This window comes from Nicotiana sylvestris, chromosome 5 (genome assembly GCF_000393655.2).
Source record: "Nicotiana sylvestris chromosome 5, ASM39365v2, whole genome shotgun sequence".
Classification (NCBI taxonomy): Eukaryota; Viridiplantae; Streptophyta; class Magnoliopsida; order Solanales; family Solanaceae; genus Nicotiana; species Nicotiana sylvestris.
The window spans coordinates 18,936,033-18,960,435 of NC_091061.1; the positions used below are offsets into that span (position 1 = coordinate 18,936,033).

General features: G+C 38.1%; 2 protein-coding genes across 2 annotated transcripts; one reads left to right on the forward strand and one right to left on the reverse strand.

Annotated features, from left to right (window-relative positions):
• Nucleotides 1-999: 999 nt before the first annotated feature.
• LOC104228608 (uncharacterized) lies at nt 1,000-1,755 on the reverse strand. The gene has a single exon (XM_070145876.1). The coding sequence runs from the start codon at nt 1,753-1,755 to the stop codon at nt 1,000-1,002; it is 756 nt and encodes a 251-aa protein (XP_070001977.1).
• Nucleotides 1,756-2,160: 405 nt separating this feature from the next.
• Nucleotides 2,161-5,756, forward strand: LOC104228607 (putative late blight resistance protein homolog R1A-10). Its single transcript, XM_070145877.1, has 5 exons — nt 2,161-2,175; nt 2,822-3,286; nt 3,372-3,742; nt 3,862-4,445; nt 4,588-5,756. Exons 1-5 carry the CDS (start codon nt 2,161-2,163, stop codon nt 5,754-5,756), a joined length of 2,604 nt encoding a protein of 867 aa, XP_070001978.1.
• The last annotated feature ends 18,647 nt before the right edge of the window (nt 5,757-24,403 follow it).

Below are 24,403 nucleotides of genomic sequence, written 5' to 3' on the forward strand. Positions count from 1 at the left end.
GGCATACATCATCATTTCAATCTGTGATTATTTGATAATTTTCTGCACTTGTGGAATGGAAACAAGAATCGCGGGAGTGCTAGACCTGGGTAGTAGCTCGCCCTTTGACACTTCTGCCACGTTGCTATTTATAGCATTTTGTCGATCTCCGGAAAACTTAGCCAAATTATTGCTGGTTCGGCCTCCCTTTTTACTGCTTGAAATTGGTATTATTTGCTGGTTAAAAGAACCATCAATTAAGGTTGTTGTGTTATCAATCTTCTCATGATAGTCATTCACGTTGGCTAGAGCATTGAAAGGATTTGAAAATTTTGTGGAATTCTGCTCAACCTGCATCATTTTTTTGCTGTTTGGAGTGCCTTTTTTGCTGGAAACTGTTGTCCAATTATCCTTAATAATATGCTGCCCAACTTCCTTTTTATCTTGTACAACATCAGTAGGTTTTGAAGCAACTTCAGCTGGAACTAAAGCAGCGTTAGATACATCTACAGCAGTTGTACCTGCTGATGCTGATTTCTCAACTGTTTCAACAAGTGCATCAACTCGATCAACAGTTGTTTTCAATGGAGTAGTAGACTCCAAATTTGTACCTACACCAGTTGCCTGAGCCTGAGTCCCCTGCTCAAATCCCTGCTCCTTATGAAAAGCTGTAGCATCAGGGACATTAGCATCTCGATCAACTACTTGTGTATCAATCACAACATGATCACTTTTTGAACATGTAGCATATTCCTCAGCCCGAGCAACAACACCCTTTAAACTTACACCAGCTGACAAAATAGCTGCAGCACTAGCAAGCTCGTCATAGGCTTGCACAATTGGATTAACAGCATTGGAAATCCTTGCCAAAGCTATCCTAGCAGGCACATATCGAGAGGGAGGATGTGGACCCTTATCACGCTTTGAGACTTCACCTGCATTGTTATCCACCGCTGCTCGATTCATTACCACTTCATTGTTTTTGTTCATAATTTGTTTTCTTCCTTCAATTTGTGAAATCTATTGCTCAACCAAACTTGCTTTCGCTGCTTCATCTTCCAGCTGCCCAGCCCTTTTTGCATTAAGAAAATCCCTGGCATCATCTTGCAATTTGTCCAGATTGCCCAGACCTTCATTTTCAGTCGCAACAACTACATTTTCCTTATTTTTCACAGTCTTCCAACGGCATGATCTTTCATCGTGCCCTTGATGCTTACAATAGGTACAATATTTTGGAAGATTATCATATACTATCTCCTGATAATGCTCAACAACTTTCCCAGAATTCTTATCCATAATATGAATCTTAATTCTCTTTGGATGCTTGTCCAGTAAATCGAGCACGACCTTAACCCTTGCCGTACTTGGTCGCGTTCGATCTTGCATTGCTTTGTCCACTGCTAAAGGCTTTCCAACTGCTGAAGCGATGGACATTAACGACCTTTTTGCAAAGAAATTTGCAGGCAAGTCAGGTAAAGAGATCCATACGACTGCCCTCGATGTTTCTTCACGCGGATTAAAGCCTATTGTCCATGAGAATGTTCTAAAAAAGAACTCGTCACCCTTCGCCTTAATATAACCTGTCGATCTTGACAGAGCTTGAACAAAATCTTCAAACAAATCAAACCTAATCAGTATATGCCGATATTCCAGTTGTCCAATATTATAGTAGCCTTTGACATCAAATTGTTTGGAAATAATCTGTCGTAGTTCCTGTAGATCAGGTTTCCCATACGAAAATTTGAGGATTACAGCTTGATGTAAACCTTCTTCCATTGTGAAAGCATTCACCTCTTCAATGGTGAATTCCACATTCACCAATTTCAAACGTTACTGGACAAAGCTCCAGTTTTGACGATTTTGCGGCAGATTGTTTTGACAGTAGATAAGAGGCATAAGACTGCTTGGTATTATGATGAGGAACTGATTCTTGATTGTTTTGGATTGCCTCTCCCAAAGGCTGGGGAGAGGTCGCAACATCCATTAAGTTCTTCAAAACTCCATTGACGTGAAAAAGCAGATGAATTTAATAAAAATTTCTGCGTTCTACAGTAAACGTGAAATGAAAATTAAGATCTGGAAAAATTGGCTATTGATTTGGGGATGAATCTAACTGGGTATTGTTCGCAATGAGAAGGGGGTTCTTTTGCGACCAATTTGGTGAATTTCCACTGCCGGAATATGGAGTTATGGCCGGTGAACTGTTGCGTTGCTACTGTTCATCGCAGCTAAAGAGGGGTTTTTTTAATATTAGGTTTAGGACGTAACTAAATATTTGGTTGATGGATTGATCAATAAAACTCGACTGTACGAAGGTTCAAAAAGATAAATTGGAAAAACTTTTTTTCTTTCAGTTGAACTTGGTTCACCCTTATTTTGAGTAAATAACATATATCCGTTCTAGTTTATGTGAAATTATTTCCTTTTTGGTTCCTTCCAAAAAGAATGACCTCTTTCTAAATTTGAAAACAACTTAACTTAAACTTTCAATTCTATCCTCTATGAAAAGCTTTTATTGTCATACAAATACTTTGACATGTTTAACATCACAAGTTTCAAAAGAATTATAGCCACACAAATATTATGGCTTGTTGAGGACCACAAATTTTAAAAGTCTTCATTTATTTCTTAAACTTCGTGCCCAGTCAAATTGGTTCACATAAATTGGAATGGAGCGAGTACAAAGTAAACCATATTTCTTTAACATGCTTGCTTTGTGATATAAGCTATAACTACAGGATAAACATTTAGCTTATCCAGTATTGCCAGTTAATTTAGAGTAAAATTTATTATGGTGAATATGCGGCATTGAAATTATGATACACATTTGGTCTTTTGGCAGGTGACATCTGCTGTATTTCACAAGGACATTGACAATCTGCTGAATTTCATAGAGAGGCTAAAGAATCGACGAGATCAAATTGCTCTTGACATAGATGAAAATGAAAACCTGACAATGGGGCTGAAGTTTATATTGTCATTTTTTCAGCTTTTTTATTTCATTCCCGGTGGTTTGGATGCCAAAATATCTTGCAGATTGTATGAGTTTCATGATCTGGTTCAGTCACTTTTTCATCAGTGTGGAGATGACATGCTGCGTAAATTGACGGATGATGTCGTTCCTTGCCTCCAGGAAAAAATGGAAAGTTGTCTCAGCTCATATCATAATTCTGAACCAAGTGCCACTATGACTGAGGTTCAGTTGGTCGAACTTTTGGACGCCCTCCTCGTGTATCTCCATGATCAATCCAAGGTGTTTGCTGAGTTGATTTGCCCATTAAAAACAGAATATGGGGTTCTTCAGAATGTATGTGGTAATTTAACAGATTTCCATGGACTAAAAGTAAATGGTTACATTTGAGTATGAGACAATTGAATATGTCTTACCTCAGTTTCAACTTATGGCTGAGAGAGTAAGACACTTCTGTTTTGCCTTTTTGGCTTATCAGTTTGATCTGATAGACGACGTCCCTCAAGTCAAGCTAGCTCATCTGCTTCTGGAGATTGTTCCTGTTCAGCTGGAGTTTATGCACATATGTTGTACAAATTTGAAAGCTTCAAAATCAGCAGAAGTTGGACACTTCAATAAGCAGCTCTTAGAAGCCTCTCCAAACATTCTTAGAAAATATTTGATTCATCTACAAGAGCATAGGGTTAATGTTATTACTGCTAGCACTTCAGCTCAAAACATTTATGTCATGATAGAGTTTCTATTGATTATTCTTACAGATGCGCCCAAAGACATTATTCATCACGACAAACTGTTTGTATTCTTATCACGTGTTGTAGCTCTTACCAGGGACGTATCCATTCTTGTTCGAAACTTAGAAGAGAACTCAAGGAATGAAGAGAATACGAATGAAACAAGTTCTGCAAGTCTAGATTTGCTGGAAATATTGAATTCCTAAAGAAAGATCTCAAACATGTTTTCTTGAAAGCCCCTGAAGACTCATATCAGCTCTGCTTCCCCAAGAGTGATGGATCACTCTTCATGAATCTTCTACTCATAAACTTGAATGATTTGCTCAATTCCAATGCTTATGCAGTTGCTTTGATAAAGGAAGAAATTGGGTTGGTGAAAGAATACCTACAGTTCATAAAATCGTTCTTTGGGAATGTTGAGCAAGAATTGAATAGGGATCTTTGGACTCGTGTTCTAGATGTGGCATATGAGGCAGAACATGTCATCAATTCAATTCTTGTCAGAGATCATGGTCTCTTGCAGCTTATTTTCTTACTTCCTGATACCGTAGAAAAGATCAAGGTTATCAAGAAAGAGGTACAGGAAAACATGAGTCTTATTGTTGTAAACTCTCCCAACGACCCAGTTGAAAGAAAGTCATCAAAAAAGCAAGTTGGGAAAATAATTGTAGGCTTTGAGGAGGAGAAAAACCTAATAATTTCACAGCTTACCAATCGACTACCAGAGCTAGATGTTATTTCAATCATTGGCATGCCTGGTGCAGGTAAAACTACTCTTACGTACAAAGTATTCAATGATAAGTCAGTTACTAGTCATTTTGATATTCGTGCATGGTGCACAGTCGACCAAGAGTATGACAACAAAAAAGGTGTTGCATAATATTTTTAATCAAGTCACTGGTATAGATGCTGAATTTACCGAGGATTTTGATGTTTATGATGAGCTTCGAAAAAAGCTGCACAGTAGGAGGTATCTTATTGTTTTGGATGACTTGTGGGATACTAAAGCATGGGACGAGCTAACAATGCCTTTTCAAGATTTTCAGAAAGGAAGTAGAATTATTTTAACAAGTCGAGAAAAGAAAGTGGCTTTGCATGGAAAACGTCATAGTGATCCTCTTAACCTTCGATTGCTAAGACAAGAAGAAAGTTGGGAGTTACTAGAGAAGAAGGTATTTGGAGAAGCAAGCTGCCCTGACGAACTAAAGGATGTTGGAGAAGAAATAGCCCTAAAGAGTGAGGGGCTTCCTTTGGCACTTGATCTGATCGGTGGAGTCATTGCGAAGATGGAAAAGAAAGAGGATTTGTGGCTGGAAGTTTTAAATATTTTGAAATCCTTTAAGAATGAAGGGGAAGTGATGGATGTTATACAGTTAAGTTATGACCATTTATCGGATCACCTAAAGCTGTGCTTTCTCTACCTCGCAAGCTATCCAAAGGACAAAGATATTCAAATCTCTCAATTGAAAGACTTATGGAGTGCCGAAGGATTTGTGGAACAAAATGACATGAAGAGTGTGGAAAAAGTACAGGAGACTTATGTGGATAAGTTAATTTCTAGTAGCTTGGTAATGCTTTTCAATGAGAGAGGTATCAGGGACCCGGGTATCAAAATTCATGATCTTGTGCATGATTTTTGTTCGAGAAAAGCTGAAAAGGAAAAGTTGTTTGGCTTTGTAAGTTCAAGTGATCCATCCTCTTCTTCAGATCTGATGCCACGGGGAATGACCATTCTTTATGATCGTTCAGACAAAAATTTTGTCCTGTTCAGCCCAGAAAAGAAAAATCCTTATGTTAAACACCTCCTCTCTTTGAAGGTAGACATGGATGCATATCCGAAGCCCAGCAATCTTTCCGAAAACTGTCACCTAAGATACTTGAGGCTTCTTAAAAGATTGGAGCTGCGCAGAATATTTTTGAAAGATTCTTTGCTGAATGAAATAGGCATGCTTGTTCATTTGAGGTGCTTAAACATTCGAACAGAGGCAAGAGCTTTCCCTCTGTTGAAGTTTGGCAAAATGTCAAAGTCCCACATTGGTTGGGAGTTAAGTTTGGAGGGGATTTTTCCCCTATAAAAGAAGGCCTAATGTTTAGGATTGAAACACACCTCTCATTTGCCTTCTCATCTGTTTAAGGCATTTGTATCTTCTCTCTTTAGTATTATTTCACTTGTATTTTTGGAGTGGAATAAAATATTTGGTTGTGTCCGAGGAGTAGGCAAAATTAGCCGAACCTCGTAAATTCTGGTGTTCCCTTTATTGTTGTTTTATTGTCTTATTTATTATTTGGTGGCTGTCATAATTTTTGGTATAGTAGTTGTGACTTATTCACACTATATACATTTGGCTTCCGCAACAATTGGTATCAGAGCCAAGGTACTGTCTAAGTATGCTCTGTGGTTGCAGCATAGTCTGATCTTCCACATCAGAAAAGATTTATCTTGGTAACTGAGTCAAGGTTCTGTCTGAGTATGCTCTGTGGTTGCAGCTTAGTCTGATCTTCCACACCAGAAAGGAAATAATCTTGATTTGTGTCGTCAGCTATTAAATAATATTTGTGTCAAAGATGGGAGACAATAAACAAGAAGAATCTACATCAAGTGTCAACAATACGTCATCATTGGCATCTTCGCTTATGACAAGAATTGTGTCAAATGCGAAATTTGCGGTCGAAATATTTGACGGGTCCGGACATTTTGGGATGTGGCAAGGCGAGGTTCTAGATGTCCTTTTTCAACAAGGGCTAGATCTGGCCATTGAAGAAAAGAAACCAGATGTTATTGGAGAAGAAGATTGGAGAATTATCAACCGTGTTGCTTGCGGTACCATTCGATCCTACCTTGCTAGAGAGCAGAAATATCCATACACAAAGGAAACTTCTGCAAGTAAATTATGGAAAGCACTGGAGGATAAATTTTTGAAGAAAAACAGTCAAAATAAATTGTACATGAAGAAGAGACTGTTTCACTTCACCTATGTTCCTGGTACCACGATGAATGAACATATCACCAGTTTCAATAAGTTGGTTACAGATTTGCAAAATATGGATACAACTTATGATGATGGTGACTTGGCCTTGATGTTGTTGGCGTCACTTCCTGATGAGTACGAGCACCTTGAAACTACTCTACTCCATGGAAATGACGAAGTTTCTCTCAGAGAAGTTTGTTCGGCTTTGTACAGCTATGAACAAAGAAAGCGAGAAAAACAGAAGGGCGGAGAAGGAGAAGCACTATTTGTGAGGGGTCGTCCTCAAAATCAAACGAGGACAAAGAAGGGAAGATCCAAGTCAAGATCCAGACCCAGCAAAGATGAATGTGCCTTTTGTCGAGAAAAAGGGCACTGGAAGAAAGACTGTCCGAAGTTGAAGAATAAGGCCAAACATAACAATGGAAAGGCCATTATGGATTCAAATGTAGCTGATTGTGATGATTCAGACTTCTCATTAGTTACAACAGAGTCATCAACATCATCAGACATATGGTTGATGGACTCGGCTTGTAGCTATCATATGTGTCCCAACAGGGACTGGTTCATGGAATTTCAAGAAGGAGAATATGGAGTCATCCACACAGCGGATAACAGCCCTCTTACCTCATATGGCATTGGTTCAATACGATTAAGGAACCATGATGGAATGATCAGAACATTGATAGATGTTCGATATGTACCGGATTTGAAGAAGAATCTCATCTCTGTGGGAGCCCTAGAATCAAAAGGGTTCAAAATCATTGCAGAAAATGGAGTGATGAGAGTATGCTCCGGTGCACTAGTGGTAATGAAGGCTAATCGGAAGAATAATAATATGTACCGCTATCGTGGCAGTACAGTTATTGGGACAGCGACAGTAACATCCAGTGACGACAAAGAGGCAGAAGCAACCAAGCTATGGCACATGCGCTTGGGACATGCTGGAGGAAAATCCTTGAAAACTCTATCAGATCAAGGATTGTTAAAAGGAGTAAAGGCTTGCAACTTGGAGTTTTGTGAGCATTGTGTTAAAGGGAAACAGACAAGGGTTAAATTTGGTACAGCGATCCATAATACTAAAGGCATTTTGGATTATGTACACTCTGATGTTTGGGGTCCTTCCAAAACACCTTCATTGGGTGGGAAGCACTATTTTGTAACCTTTGTTGATGATTTTTCCCGAAGAGTATGGGTGTATACAATGAAGAGCAAAGATGAAGTGTTGGGAATTTTTCTCAAATGGAAGACGATGGTGGAAAATCAGACAGGCAGGAGAATCAAGTGTATTCGCACAGACAATGGAGGTGAATACAAAAATGATCATTTCAATAAGGTCTGTGAAAATGATGGCATCATCCGACACTTCACTGTTAGACATACACCACAACAGAATGGAGTGGCAGAACGTATGAACCGGACCTTGCTGGAGAAGGTACGGTGTATGTTGTCCAATGCTGGCTTGGGCAAAGAATTTTGGGCTGAGGCAATTACATATGCATGCCACCTCATTAATCGTCTACCATCTGCTGCTATTGATGGCAAAACACCATTTGAAAAATGGTACGGAAAACCTGCTGTAGATTATAACTCTTTGCACGTGTTTGGCTCAACTGCATATTATCATGTGACGGAGTCAAAATTGGATCCAAGGGCAAAGAAGGCTATTTTTATGGGAATTACTTCTGGAGTCAAAGGATATCGCTTATGGTGTCCTATGACAAAGAAAGTAATATTCAGCAGAGATGTTACCTTTGATGAATTTGCTATGGTAAATAAGGTAACAGAAGATACCAAACAAAATGAAGGTGCTTCTAAGCAGGTGGAGTTTGAGGGAAAATTTATTTTTCCTACACAAGAAGCAGAGGAGGAAACAAATGAAGATTACCCTCTGGAAGGAGAGCCAGTAGAGGAGATTCCAACTCAGGAATCTCAACAACAACTTGAATCAATAGCAACCAGCAGGCCAAAAAGAACAATAACGAAACCTGTTCGTCTCATAGAGACGGTTGCTTGTGCAACCTCAATTGTAGCTGATGATGTTCCTACTACTTATAAAGACGCTGTCCAAAGTTCAGAAGAAGATAAGTGGAGGATTTCCATGAATGATGAAATACAGTCCCTTCATCAGAATCATACATGGAGATTGGCCAATCTCCCGAAGGGAAAGAAAGCAATTGGGTGCAAATGGGTATTTGCAAAGAAAGAAGGATTTCCTAACCAATTAGATGTTCGCTACAAAGCAAGATTGGTGGCCAAAGGATATGCTCAAAAGGAGGGAATTGATTACAATGAAGTGTTTTCTCCAGTTGTAAAACATTCCTCCATTAGAATTATGTTGGCTTTGGTAGCACAATTGGATTTGGAACTAGTTCAGATGGATGTAAAAACTGCGTTTTTACATGGAAACTTGGAGGAGGAAATCTACATGACTCAGCCAGAAGGATTCAAAGTTGCTGGAAAAGAAAATATGGTGTGCAAACTTGAAAAATCATTGTACGGATTGAAATAATCTTCTAGACAATGGTACAAGTGATTTGACGAGTTTATGTTGCGGCAAGGGTACAAGAGAAGCAAATACGATCATTGTGTGTATTTGCGCAGGCTTAAAGATGGTTCCTTTGTATATCTTCTCCTATATGTTGATGATATGTTGATAGCTTCCAAGAATTCGGAAGAAATTGATAAGTTGAAGATTCAACTGAAGAAGGAGTTCGAGATGAAGGATTTGGGTGAGGCAAAGAAAATTCTTGGCATGGAGATAATTAGAGATAGACGTTCAAAGAAACTCTGTTTATCTCAAAAGGAATATTTGAAGAGAGTACTTCAACGTTTTGGCATAGATGACAAGACTAAGCCAGTTAGTACTCCACTTGCTTCCCATTTTAAGCTAAGTACTACTATGTCGCCAATGGATGAAGCTGAACGAAAGTATATGTCAAAGGTACCATACGCAAATGTTGTTGGTAGCTTGATGTATGCAATGGTTTGCACAAGGCCTGACATTTCACAAGTTGTTGGAGTTATTAGCAGATATATGCACAATCCAGGGAAGGAGCATTGGCAAGCTGTGAAGTGGATTCTACGGTATATTCATAATACTGTAGATGTCGGGTTAGTTTTTGAGCAGGAAGACAATCAGTCTGTAGTTGGATATTGTGACTCAGATTTTGCGGGTGATATGGACAAACGAAGATCAACTACTGGTTATGTGTTTACTTTTGCAAAGGCACCAGTTAGTTGGAAGTCTACTTTGCAGTCAACAGTTGCTTTGTCTACAACAGAGGCAGAGTACATGGCTATTACAGATGCTGTGAAAGAGGCAATTTGGCTTCAAGGATTGCTAAAGGAGCTTGGTGTTGAACAAAAAGGTATCACAATTTTTTGTGATAGTCAAAGTGCTATTCAATTAGCGAAGAACCAAGTTTATCATGCAAGGACGAAGCACATTGATGTTCGGTATCATTTCGTACGAGAAATCATAGAAGAAGGTGGAGTCACGGTGAAGAAAATTCATACTACAGAGAATCCTGCTGATATGCTGACAAAGGTGGTGACTGCGGTCAAGTTTCAACATTGTTTGGATTTGATCAACATTGTTGAACACTGAAGATTGAAGATGAAGACACAACCAAAATTTGTTATTGAGAGAGAATTGAAAATGTGGAATTTTGCCAAGGTGGAGATTTGTTGAAGTTTGGCAAAATGCCAAAGTCCCACATTGGTTGGGAGTTAAGTTTGGAGGGGATTTTTCCCCTATAAAAGAAGGCCTAATGTTTAGGATTGAAACACACCTCTCATTTGCCTTCTCATCTGTTTAAGGCATTTGTATCTTCTCTCTTTAGTATTATTTCACTTGTATTTTTGGAGTGGAATAAAATATTTGGTTGTGTCCGAGGAGTAGGCAAAATTAGCCGAACCTCGTAAATTCTGGTGTTCCCTTTATTGTTGTTTTATTGTCTTATTTATTATTTGGTGGCTGTCATAATTTTTGGTATAGTAGTTGTGACTTATTCACACTATATACATTTGGCTTCCGCAACACCCTCCATCATTTGCAAACCTCTTGAATCTGGAAATCCTGGTGGTGAATACTGGTCGATCAATAATGGTAATATCACCTAGTATTTTGAGTCTTCCAAAGCTACGACATGTGAGCATGAATAAATTGTATCTCTTTGAACCGACCATCGACAAACCAACAGTGTTAGAAGAGGAGTCGAGGTTAGAGAATTTGAGAATATTACATAAGCCCACCATTTTCTGTTTGGAAGACAGAAAGGAGATATTCAAAAGGTTTCCCAATCTTCGAAGCCTTAAATTCAGCATTAGTTTCATAGTAGAAGCAGTAAAAGAGCCGATTTGTTTTCCAAGATTGGATGTCCTTAATGAACTTGAAGAAGTTTCCGCATATTTTGATTGCTGCCCTTGGCCCAATAAACATACAGATTTTCACTTCCCTTCGAGCTTGAAAATATTGGAGCTGAGACGGTGTGATCTGACATCCGATTCACTATCAAGAATTGCGAGATTACCCAACCTTCAAGAACTGTGTTTACACAGCTTAACCATCCAGGGGAAAGAATGGAATGCGGAGGAAGTCACCTTCCAAAGTCTCAAATCGCTAAACTTGGCATGGGTGTCTTTTTCTGAATGGCAGGTTGGAGAGGAATCGTTTCCTGTGCTCGAGGAACTACAATTACGGCGCTGTACTGAGCTTAGGGAGATCCCAGAGAGTTTTGGGGATATTACTTCATTGAAGTCTATCACACTGGAAAGCAACTCTCAACTTGAAGATTCAGCCCTAAGGATTAAGGAATATATTTCAGAAATGACAGGAGAAGACAAGCTTGAACTTTTAAAGTATTCCTTTTAGGTCCTATCTGCATAAATCTCTGCGAGGATATACGAATTTATTTCCTTCTTCGTACATTAAGTTCCTTTTCAGTGTATTTTTTTCCAATTAGTTTAACCTGTATAATCTTGTTTGCAGACCACATATAAAGGTTGGGACATACAATTTACTGTAGGGGCTTCAAATGATGGATCTTATTCCTTTCCATTCCATTGTGGCCAAAAACTGATTATCAAGTGTTACTGGGATTTCTGTTTAATTTCTTCTTTTTTTTCTTTTTGGTGAGTAAAGCTGCTAAGGGACAGCAAAAGTATCCTACAAACAAGTATAGCTCTGCATGTGATTCTTCTGTTAAGGCTCGTTTGGTATGAGGGATAAATGATAATTAATCCCGGGATTAAGATGAGTTTATCCCGTGTTTGATTGGAATAAAATCGTGGTATAACGAATCCAGGAATTAGTTATCCCCGGATTGTAGTGCTTTTTTATCCCTATGAGAGGGTGGGATAACTAATCCCGGAATAATTAATCACGGGATAACTTGTTTCCCAACCAAACGAGCCTTTAATGACTCTTTTTTTCACTTTAGAATTCAGAGAATCTCAAATTTAGCTTCTTCCCATGTAGTTTTGAAACGTTTGATGCTTTGTTAAAATGACATAATAATCAATCTATGATATAAGAATGGTCAGATATGTCAACTCATTTCTTTAATTGTAGCTGGAAGTTTCTTTGATCATTCGGAAAAACATCTGCCTTTTAGATAAATCAGAATAAAGAAAAGGTAAAATTTTTAGTGATTTTATCAGAAACCCACAAGATCCTAGTGATGGACTGAGGATCTGCAAAGAGCTACTCAAACACAAAGGGAGTGCTACAACTAAATTTTGCACATCCATCAATTTGACACTGCTTGATTATATTTCAAACATGAATATTGGAATAAATATATTTTCAGTAGCATAATCTGAAGAAATGCGCTATCTGGGTTTGAAACTCTAATGCTTTGACTAAAGGCTCGATGGGATGAAAGCTGCTCCTGCAAATATTTATACATTTCAAGAAATATTGTATATTTGAAAGAGGTTGACGTCCTTGTTTCTCTCATGGTACATCCCTCTTCCAACGAGTCCGTTTTCCCCTCGGTCCACCGAGAAAAAGTCTCAAGGGAATGTTACTAATGAAACATGTAGAAATAATTGGCCTATCTTTTTTTTTTTTTACCCTCGTTCCAATGGATTTGATGCTTTTCCTTGTGATGGACATGGAAAAGGGGGTACATGTCAAATATCAGCCTAGGATCCGGGGAGGACCTAGGTAGGATCAAAGGATCAAAGGGGTTCAACTGAATCTGCTTCGCCAAAAAAACTTGCTATTTACATGTATAAATTCATGGAGAGGCGTAGCTTAGCGGTAGTGCGGGTTCAATTACTGGTCATGGTACCGGGTTCGAATCCTTGCGGTAGCATATTCTGTTTTACATGAATTGTTTTTCGCTCTCGTTGTTTGAAGATTTTTTTACTTGCGTTGTTTTCGCTTTTGTAAGATTTTTTTTACTTACGTTGTTTTTGGCTTTCGTTATTTGAAGTTACGAAGTGTGCGCCAAAACATTAATATATATATATATATAGTTTAGTCTAGATTCCTATTGAACATATGAGAAATGAAAATTATATTGGAATTTTTATAATATTAATTTTTTATATATTTATAATTTTCAAATAGTACATCTTTACTTAGTTTAAATTCTTTTGTAATTTATAAAGTTGTGTACTCCTATTTTTCTGCTTCTTCTTCTTTGTTATACATGAAGGTTAGATTAGTTATTTTTATTTACTTATTTATTGTTTTAGTTTTAAATTGTTTGTTTATTTTGTTTATATTTTATTTATGGTGTTTCAAAATTGCTACACTAGTTACTTAACTAATTATAAGACTAAAACATAAAAATTAAAATTGAAGACAAGCAAAAAAGTTAAGTCTTACAAAAAAAAAATTGATCTATTTGTATTCTTAGTACTTGTTTTCTTTCTTTGTTATTCTTTATGCCTTGCCTATATACAGAAATGCAAGATCCTCTTATTTTTTTTAATTATTTATTTATAAGTAGGTAAATTTTGATATAATTTTTATTTTATATAACTATTTATCTGTTTTTAAATTTCTTACCACATCAAACAATATTTTTCAGGGGTATTGCGGGAATAGAAAAAAATACGCCAATTCTTATTGTCGACTGTCGTCGCGATTTTAGTGTTTACTTGAACCCGCTTATATAAAATGTTGGATCCGTAACTACTAAGATCATGTCTTCTTGGGACTATACTGGATGTACAATATAATTCCGGTAGTAATATTTACGAATTATTATGGAGAATTCATTGGTAGGTAGAATAGGAACTGGGGGAGAAGGGCCCAGGAATGAATGGGAAAAAATAGAGTGATTCCTCCTTTTTCTTTTTTTAACCGTGAAAGTACTAATAGATACTATCATGAGGTGGTCTGAATAAATCAATGAAGTGAATTTTACAAAAAGCTGATCTCACCGTTATACGTACTTTTCAACATTCAAGAACATACCTTGATTGGCTCTACAATGATGCCAAACTTCCCTTTGAATCAAAATTTTGTTTTCTTTTTCTTTTTCTTTTTGGTTGAAAAAAATTTTGTTTTCTCAAATGGTGTAAAGTGGAACTGTTTTTCATTGTTGTTCAGAGCTCTGGAAAGAATTTGGACTAAGCTATTTAGTTATTTATTTTGGAAACTTATATACCTTGTCCTCACATTACTAGCATGTAAAGTAAGATTTGCAAGTGTCACAACCAAGAGTACAAACCAGAAGCAATTGCTGGTAGGTAGTCTTGAAATATTATGCCTACTATTTGCTGCTCTTCTATACCTTTAAAAAGAAAAATTTAAATGCAAGAGAAATGTGAAACTGACGAAACAGCCACATTACTTTCCTGTTGAGAACTTCTGATAATACTTAGTGTTTAACCAAAAAAAGTTTTTGCGGCCAAAACAAATAATAAGTAGCTGCGACGTGACCACCGCTAAATCCTCCAGTACCCCAAGGCCTTTTGGCCTCCCTGTCTCTCTTTCACGACCTCGTATACCCTTAAACATCCGTGCAATCTCTACCACCTGCTGACATGAGGTATTTATCTCCAACTCGCGAGCCATGCTGAATCTAATACCATAGTTGAGACCCTCAATAAATCGACGAACTCGCTCTCTGATTGTAGAGACCAAAGCAGGTGCATGTCTCGACAAATCACTAGGACAACATACTATGACACTGTCATAGTACCCTGGCGCAGCTGCTCAAACTCTGCGTGCCTGCATCCCTAAAAGTCTGAGGAACAAACTTTTTTAAGAACAACTCTGAAAATCGAGTCCACGTAAGTGAAGTTGTGTTGGCTGGGCTACCATCATCGTACACTCGCCACCACTGATACGCTGCTCCCGATAGCTGGAATGTAGTAAAAGCAACCTCACCCGTCTCTACAATACCCATGGTGCGGAGAATACGGGGGCACTCCTCTAGAAAACCATTGGCATCCTCTGAAGCCAAACAACTGAAAGTAGGAGGGTGATACTTCTTGAACCTCTCAAGTCTAAGCTACTCCTCCTCAGATGTTGCTTCCCTAACCGCGGGCTGAACCAGAACAATAGGTTGTACTAGAATAACCTCTGGGCCTAATCAACATGGATCCGTTGCTCTGGAGTGCGGGTCGCAGGAGTCTGAGCTCCTCCCCCAACAAAATAAATCGAATTTCTAATAACTAATTTTACTTCACTTTTCCTAATACAATAGAAGAATAAGAAATTATGAAAGTAAAATATTCGGAGAATAAAGAAAAGTAAATCTTATTGTTAATTGTAGTTTCCTTTCAAGAGTTGAGACTTGAGAGTAAGAATCTTCAATCAAACTTAAAAGTAAGAATAAAAGACTGGTAGTATATATTTATGAACTCCTTGATGATCGTACAAAGTATGGTAAGGGTGTTTTATATAAGGATACTATATGTAACTGCTTTGCCATATTTAGTTCCCTCTCTTTACTAATATTAATTACATTGATTGCTCGTTACTTGAATAATATGTAACGGTTATGGTAATAATAACCAATCGTGCTAAATTAGGGATCATATCGATTTCTTTTCCATATCCACGGCTATTAATGAATCTTCCTTCTTTGTAGTTTTTAATTGTGCAACTCGTGCCTATCTCTTCTTTCTCAATTGTCAGATACGATTTCTTTGTAAACAACCCCGTGGGTATTTTTTCCATTCCATTCTTCCAACCTTCGTTCTTCTTTATTGTTCTAACTGTTGTGCCATCTGTCACCGCATCATTAATCCATGTGTCAAGTATATTTTTTCACCAATACACTTAGATTTTTCTAAAGCTTGTAACTCTTGTGTTGCAGTTGTAGTTAACGACCATTTGAGAAATTACCTCTTAAGAATTTAAACAAATTTTAATACAAGTTTTGACCCCAAAAAAAGGACTCAAGACATGTGGAGTATGGAATATCATAGGCCAGATCTCAAACAGGGACACGCATACGATATTCACAATTGCTTATTGAGACTAATTCAGAAGTCAATTGAATTGTATGTTAATGAAAGAATTGTCAGTCTGTATTTGATTCGTCTTTCTTTCTTTTTTTCCCCTCAAATACGAGTCATGATTTTATTGTCACTGTGTGCAAAGAGCAGTTGCCGAAGGGGGACTAGGCCTTACCTTCATGTACATTTGGGAGCCTGGACTAGCAGGTCTTACAATTTGATAAGAAATTCTATGGAATTTAGAATGGTAACCCAAAACAAATGGCAATAAAGTTGTGGATTCAAGATGACTCATAGGTAAACATACTTAGTTTCCTCTTCTTGACTCGAAATGAGGGAAGCTGCCATCTATCCATGTTAAGCATCCCTTTAATCTGACAAGGTAATGAGCAAAAGTTTGTACAAATGTACAGGTTCTCCTAACTATGGCTTAGAAAAATGAATTTGTCCGCAACTTGATTGGCCTCTCTGAAACAGTGGTTGGTAAAAATTCATTGCCTATTAATGAGCTTCCTAATTTCTTGGACATCTTCTTTGATTCTCCATTGAACTGAGCAGCGGCCAGAGATACAATTTTGCAGCAATAGGGAATCGATTTCCCCAATGATCAAGTTATACCCCCTTTCGATGCACCTCTTGATCCCAAACAAGAAAGCTCTAGCCTCAGCCCAGTTGCTAGTACCTTAACCCAAAGTGATAGATTAGGCCATGATAAATTGCCCAAACTATCCCTAACTACACTACCTCCTCCACATTTACCATTTCTACTGTTAAAGTAGTTGGCAGAAATATTTGTCCCACATCGGTGGGAAATGAATAGTTGGGGGGATTTTCCCCTATAAAAGAAGGCTTAATGTTTAGGATTTAAAGACACCTCTCATTTGCCTTCTCATCTGTTTAAGGCATTTGTATCTTCTCTCTTTAGTATTATTTCACTTGTATTTTGGAGTGAAATAAAATATTGGTTGTGTCCGAGGAGTAGGCAAAATTAGCCGAACCTCGTAAATTCTGGTGTTCCCTTTATTGTTGTTTTATTGTCTTATTTATTATTTGGTGGCTGTCATAATTTTTGGTATAGTAGTTGTGACTTATTCACACTATATACATTTGGCTTCCGCAACAATTGGTATCAGAGCCAAGGTACTGTCTAAGTATGCTCTGTGGTTGCAGCATAGTCTGATCTTCCACATCAGAAAAGATTTATCTTGGTAACTGAGTCAAGGTTCTGTCTGAGTATGCTCTGTGGTTGCAGCTTAGTCTGATCTTCCACACCAGAAAGGAAATAATCTTGATTTGTGTCGTCAGCTATTAAATAATATTTGTGTCAAAGATGGGAGACAATAAACAAGAAGAATCTACATCAAGTGTCAACAATACGTCATCATTGGCATCTTCGCTTATGACAAGAATTGTGTCAAATGCGAAATTTGCGGTAGAAATTTTTGACGGGTCCGGACATTTTGGGATGTGGCAAGGCGAGGTTCTAGATGTCCTTTTTCAACAAGGGCTAGATCTGGCCATTGAAGAAAAGAAACCAGATGTTATTGGAGAAGAAGATTGGAGAATTATCAACCGTGTTGCTTGCGGTACCATTCGATCCTACCTTGCTAGAGAGCAGAAATATCCATACACAAAGGAAACTTCTGCAAGTAAATTATGGAAAGCACTGGAGGATAAATTTTTGAAGAAAAACAGTCAAAATAAATTGTACATGAAGAAGAGACTGTTTCACTTCACCTATGTTCCTGGTACCACGATGAATGAACATATCACCAGTTTCAATAAGTTGGTCACAGATTTGCAAAATATGGATACAACTTATGATGATGGTGACTTGGCCTTGATGTTGTTGGCGTCACTTCCTGATGAGTACGAGCACCTTGAAACTACTCTACTCCATGGAAATGACGAAGTTTCTCTCAGAGAAGTTTGTTCGGCTTTGTACAGCTATGAACAAAGAAAGCGAGAAAAACAGAAGGGCGGAGAAGGAGAAGCACTATTTGTGAGGGGTCGTCCTCAAAATCAAACGAGGACAAAGAAGGGAAGATCCAAGTCAAGATCCAGACCCAGCAAAGATGAATGTGCCTTTTGTCGAGAAAAAGGGCACTGGAAGAAAGACTGTCCGAAGTTGAAGAATAAGGCCAAATATAATAATGGAAAGGCCATTATGGATTCAAATGTAGCTGATTGTGATGATTCAGACTTCTCATTAGTTACAACAGAGTCATTAACATTATCATACATATGGTTGATGGACTCGGCTTGTAGCCATTATATGTGTCCCAACGGGGACTGGTTTGTGGAATTTCAAGAAGGAGAATATGGAGTCATCCACACAGCGGATAACAGCCCTCTTACCTCATATGGCATTGGTTCAATACGATTAAGGAACCATGATAGAATGATCAGAACATTAACAGATGTTCTATTTATACTGGATTTGAAGAAGAATCTCATCTCTGTAGGAGCCCTAGAATCAAAAGGGTTCAAAATCATTGCAGAAAATGGAGTGATGAGAGTATGCTCTGGTGCACTAGTGGTAATGAAGGCTAATCGGAAGAATAATAATATGTACCGCTATCGTGGCAGTACAGTTATTGGGACAGCGACAGTGACATCCAGTGACGACAAAGAGGCAGAAGCAACCAAGCTATGGCACATGCGCTTGGGACATGCTGGAGGAAAATCCTTGAAAACTCTATCAGATCAAGGATTGTTAAAAGGAGTAAAGGCTTGCAACTTGGAGTTTTGTGAGCATTGTGTCAAAGGGAAACAGACAAGGGTTAAATTTGGTACAGCGATCCATAATACTAAAGGCATTTTGGATTATGTACACTCTGATGTTTGGGGTCCTTCCAAAACACCTTCATTGGGTGGGAAGCACTATTTTGTAACCTTTGTTGATGATTTTTCTCGAAGAGTGTGGGTGTATACAATGAAAAACAAAGATGAAGTGCTGGGAATTTTTCTCAAATGGAAGACGATGGTGGAGAATCAAACAGGTAAGAGGATCAAGTGTATTCGCACAGACAATGGAGGTGAATACAAAAATGATCATTTCAATAAGGTCTGTCAAAATGATGGCATCGTCCGACACTTCACTGTCAGACATACACCACAACAGAATGGAGTGGCTGAACGTATGAACCGGACCTTGCTGGAGAAGGTACGGTGTATGTTGTTCAATGCTGGCTTGGGCAAAGAATTTTGGGCTGAGGCAGTTACATATGCATGCCACCTCATTAATCGCTTACCATCTGCTGCTATTGATGGCAAAACACCATTTGAAAAATGGTACGGAAAACCTGCTGTAGATTATAACTCTTTGCACGTGTTTGGCTCAACTGCATATTATCATGTGACGGAGTCAAAATTGGATCCAAGGGCAAAGAAGGCTATTTTTATGGGAATTACTTCTGGAGTCAAAGGATATCGCTTATGGTGTCCTATGACAAAGAAAGTAATATTCAGCAGGGATGTTACCTTTGATGAATCTGCTATGGTAAATAAGGTAACAGAAGACACCAAACAAAATAAAGGTGCTTCTAAGCAGGTGGAGTTTGAGGGAAAATTTATTTTTCCTACACAAGAAGCAGAGGAGGAAACAAATGAAGATTACCCTCTGGAAGGAGAGCCAGTAGAGGAGATTCCAACTCAGGAACCTCAACAACAACTTGAATCAATAGCAACCAGCAGGCCAAAAAGAACAATAACGAAACCTGTTCGTCTCATAGAGACGGTTGCTTGTGCAACCTCAATTGTAGCTGATGATGTTCCTACCACTTATAAAGACGCAGTCCAAAGTTCAGAAGAAGATAAGTGGAGGATTGCCATGAATGATGAAATACAGTCCCTTCATCAGAATCATACATGGAGATTGGCCAATCTCCCGAAGGGAAAGAAAGCAATTGGGTGCAAATGGGTATTTGCAAAGAAAGAAGGATTTCCTAACCAATTAGATGTTCGCTACAAAGCAAGATTGGTGGCCAAAGGATATGCTCAAAAGGAGGGAATTGATTACAATGAAGTATTTTCTCCAGTTGTAAAACATTCCTCCATTAGAATTATGTTGGCTTTGGTAGCACAATTGGATTTGGAACTAGTTCAGATGGATGTAAAAACTGCGTTTTTACATGGAAACTTGGAGGAGGAAATCTACATGACTCAGCCAGAAGGATTCAAAGTTGCTGGAAAAGAAAATATGGTGTGCAAACTTGAAAAATCATTGTACGGATTGAAATAATCTTCTAGACAATGGTACAAGTGATTTGACGAGTTTATGTTGCGGCAAGGGTACAAGAGAAGCAAATACGATCATTGTGTGTATTTGCGCAGGCTTAAAGATGGTTCCTTTGTATATCTTCTCCTATATGTTGATGATATGTTGATAGCTTCCAAGAATTCGGAAGAAATTGATAAGTTGAAGATTCAACTGAAGAAGGAGTTCGAGATGAAGGATCTAGGTGAGGCAAAGAAAATTCTTGGCATGGAGATAATTAGAGATAGACGTTCAAAGAAACTCTGTTTATCTCAAAAGGAATATTTGAAGAGAGTACTTCAACGTTTTGGCATAGATGACAAGACTAAGCCAGTTTACTCCACTTGCTTCCCATTTTAAGCTAAGTACTACTATGTCACCAATGGATGAAGCTGAACGAAAGTATATGTCAAAGGTACCATACGCAAATGTTGTTGGTAGCTTGATGTATGCAATGGTTTGCACAAGGCCTGACATTTCACAAGTTGTTGGAGTTATTAGCAGATATATGCACAATCCAGGGAAGGAGCATTGGCAAGCTGTGAAGTGGATTCTACGGTATATTCATAATACTGTAGATGTCGGGTTAGTTTTTGAGCAGGAAGACAATTAGTCTGTAGTTGGATATTGTGACTCAGATTTTGCGGGTGATCTGGACAAACGAAGATCAACTACTGGTTATGTGTTTACTTTTGCAAAGGCACCAGTTAGTTGGAAGTCTACTTTGCAGTCAACAGTTGCTTTGTCTACAACAGAGGCAGAGTACATGGCTATTACAGAGGCTGTGAAAGAGGCAATTTGGCTTCAAGGATTGCTAAAGGAGCTTGGTGTTGAACAAAAAGGTATCACAATTTTTTGTGATAGTCAAAGTGCTATTCAATTAGCGAAGAACCAAGTTTATCATGCAAGGACGAAGCACATTGATGTTCGGTATCATTTCGTACGAGAAATCATAGAAGAAGGTGGAGTCACGGTGAAGAAAATTCATACTACGGAGAATCCTGCTGATATGCTGACAAAGGTGGTGACTGCGGTCAAGTTTCAACATTGTTTGAATTTGATCAACATTGTTGAAAACTGAAGATTGAAGATGAAGACACAATCAAAATTTGTTATTGAGAGAAAATTGAAGATATGAAATTTTGCCAAGGTGAAGATTTGTTAAAGTAGTTGGCAGAAATGTTTGTCCCACATCGGTGGGAAAACAAAAGTTGGGGGGATTTTCCCCCTATAAAAGAAGGCTTAATGTTTAGGATTTAAACACACCTCTCATTTGCCTTCTCATCTGTTTAAGGCATTTGTATCTTCTCTCTTTAGTATTATTTCACTTGTATTTTTGGAGTGAAATAAAATATTGGTTGTGTCCGAGGAGTAGGCAAAATTAGCCGAACCTCGTAAATTCTGGTGTTCCCTTTATTGTTGCTTTATTATCTTATTTATTATTTAGTGGCTGTCATAATTTTTGGTATAGTAGTTGTGACTTATTCACACTATATACATTTGGCTTCCGCAACATCTACAAGAACCATCATTGTTTAGTTTTACAAACAGAACAGGTGGTTTAATCCATTTTGACAGTTGACGTGTTGGTTTCTCTTAGGGTCAAGTCACCAACTTTGCATAGATTCTCCCAAGTATAATTTATCTCAATTTTCTTAAAGGCTTTGACAAATTGCACAATGTTGTAGCTGACCAATGAGATAGACCTTGCCACTAATGGTCTCTCCATTTAATATCTAGAGCTACATCTTGACCTCCATAGTTCCCATATCACTATAGGCAGTAGTATCCTACAGATGTAAGCAGAGAGATAGAGTTAGGAGCATTATAGTTCCAACAATTTGCAATCAAGTTTCTCATAGGTACTCCCCCGTGTAAGATACCAAGTTTGCCTGCATAGCAATCCCATAGTAGCTGGGCATATTGTCCACTGTTGAATAGATGTTGAGCAGTCTAGTTGTATATTTATACATGAACAGAAACAACAATACTTGGAAATAATGTTAGTACCAAATTTTTTAATCCTATCATCAGTGAGAATTATATCATGAATAGCTCTCCAGGTAATGCATGCCATTTTGAATGGCACATCCCTATGCCAAATCTTGGAGTCAAACTGGATAGGCTGCCTGCTTTGTCTCAGTTTCTTCCAGGCAGAAGATATGAAAAAGTTTCCTTCTTGAGCCTCATTCCAAATTGGATTGTCTTCTTCTTCTGAATTGAGGTTGATCTGCAGGCTAGAGATCAAGTCTTTCAAAGCATCATTTGGCTGGTTCTGAAGTGCATTCCAATTCCATTGACCATCTATTAAGACTTCATTAACTTTGATAGTATCCTGAATAGCATCTCATGTCATTCTACTGTAAAGAGGACCAAGTTTAGACCAATTGTCAAATCAAAAACTGACATTACCATTCCTCACTTTCTATTGGATGAAAGGCTCTATTCTATTCTTCAGTTTACATATGACCTTCCAACTGTGAGAGTGCACATTCCTCCATTGAGATTTGACTGGATGCCCATCAATATAATATTTGACTTTTATAAATTGTGCCCATAGAGAATTTGAGGTCCTAAGGTTGCATCATTGTTTAGCAATGAAAGCATTAGCAACATCTTCAAGCTTCCTAAATTTAGCTCCCCCTTCTTCATAAGGAAAACATAATTTGGACCATGGGACCCAATGATATTTTCCACCATCTTCCTGCCCAGACCAAAAGAACATGGCTATAAACTTTTCAATCATCTCTAATGTACCTTTTGGTGGATGTACAGCTGCCAATGTATGGATATTGATTGCTAAAAGAACATGTCTTATAAGGACAGCCTTGCCCCTGTTAGATAAGAATTTTAAATGCCAACCCCTTATTCTGTTGATAGTCTTGGTCACCATATCAGTAAAAATATTAAACTTCTTTCTTCCATAGTAAAGAGGACACCTTAGATATTTCATAGGTAGCTTATCAAACCTCATGCCCAGAATCCCTCCAAATCATCTAGTGGTGCTTTGAGGAGTATTATCTGCCATAGCATAGCAGCTTTTGTGCTTGTTAATCAATTGCCCAGAAGTAGCCTCATAGGTGTTTAGCACATCAAGGACAATTTGGAGGGAATATTTTTCATCACTAGTGAAGAGGATAGTATCATCAGCAAAGGCTAGGTAGTTGACTTGAGGGCCATTTCTGTTCATGTAGAAGCCATAAAATCTTCTGTTTTCATGAAGGGCATTAAGCATTTGAGAGAGTAATTCAGCACTGAGGACAAATAGAGACGGAGATAGAGGATCACCCTATCTAAGCCCCCTACTGGAGTTAAAGAATCCATGCCTGCTACCATTAACAATCAAGGAGTACCAGTTATTTGAGATGAATCTGTAAATAAGGTCAACCAACTCTTCAGAGAATCCCATATGCCTCAACAAAAAATAGAGATACGGCCAAGATACTCTATCATATGCTTTGGTCATATCTAGCTTAATAACAACACTACCACCCCTCTTAGGCTTCATAATATCCGACACAATTTCTTATGCCAAAAGGATGTTTTCAGTGATGGATCTTCCTTAACAAAACCACTTTGGTTATTGGAGATGATTTTAGGCACGAGAGAGCTAAGTCTTGTATTTATAACCTTGGCAATGATCTTTCTCGTGATATTACAAAGGCTGAAAGGTCTAATATCTTAGAAATCTTGAGGGGAGTCAACCTTAGGAAGCATAATCAAGCAAGTATGAATAAAGAATTTTTGAAGAAAAGCCCTATGAAAGAAGGAAACCACTGCTCTATAAATATCACCACTGATCACTAACCAAGCAGTTTGAAAAAAAATTCCACTGAGGCCATCCGGGCTAGGAGCACTGTCCAGATCAATGGAGAAAACATTGTCTTTAACTTCTTCAATAGTGGGGGTGGACATGAGGAAGCTGTTGTCCTCCTCGTTGATCAGTTGCTTGATAACATTCAAGGCTTGCATATCTTTAGTGGTATTCTATGCATTAAACAACTGCTGGAAAAAATTCACCCCTGCCTCAGCAATTTAAGAGGTGCCCTCTACGCAGTTGCCATTATCG

Excerpts from the sequence above, each read along its gene's own strand:
- LOC104228608 (XM_070145876.1), bottom strand. The coding sequence starts at position 1,755 with ATGGAAGAAGGTTTACATCAAGCTGTAATCCTCAAATTTTCGTATGGG.
- LOC104228607 (XM_070145877.1), top strand. Across the intron at positions 3,287-3,371 it reads AATATGGGGTTCTTCAGAAT|TTTCAACTTATGGCTGAGAG; the intron begins GTATGTGGTAAT and ends GTCTTACCTCAG. Across the intron at positions 4,446-4,587 it reads CATTGGCATGCCTGGTGCAG|ATGCTGAATTTACCGAGGAT; the intron begins GTAAAACTACTC and ends TCACTGGTATAG.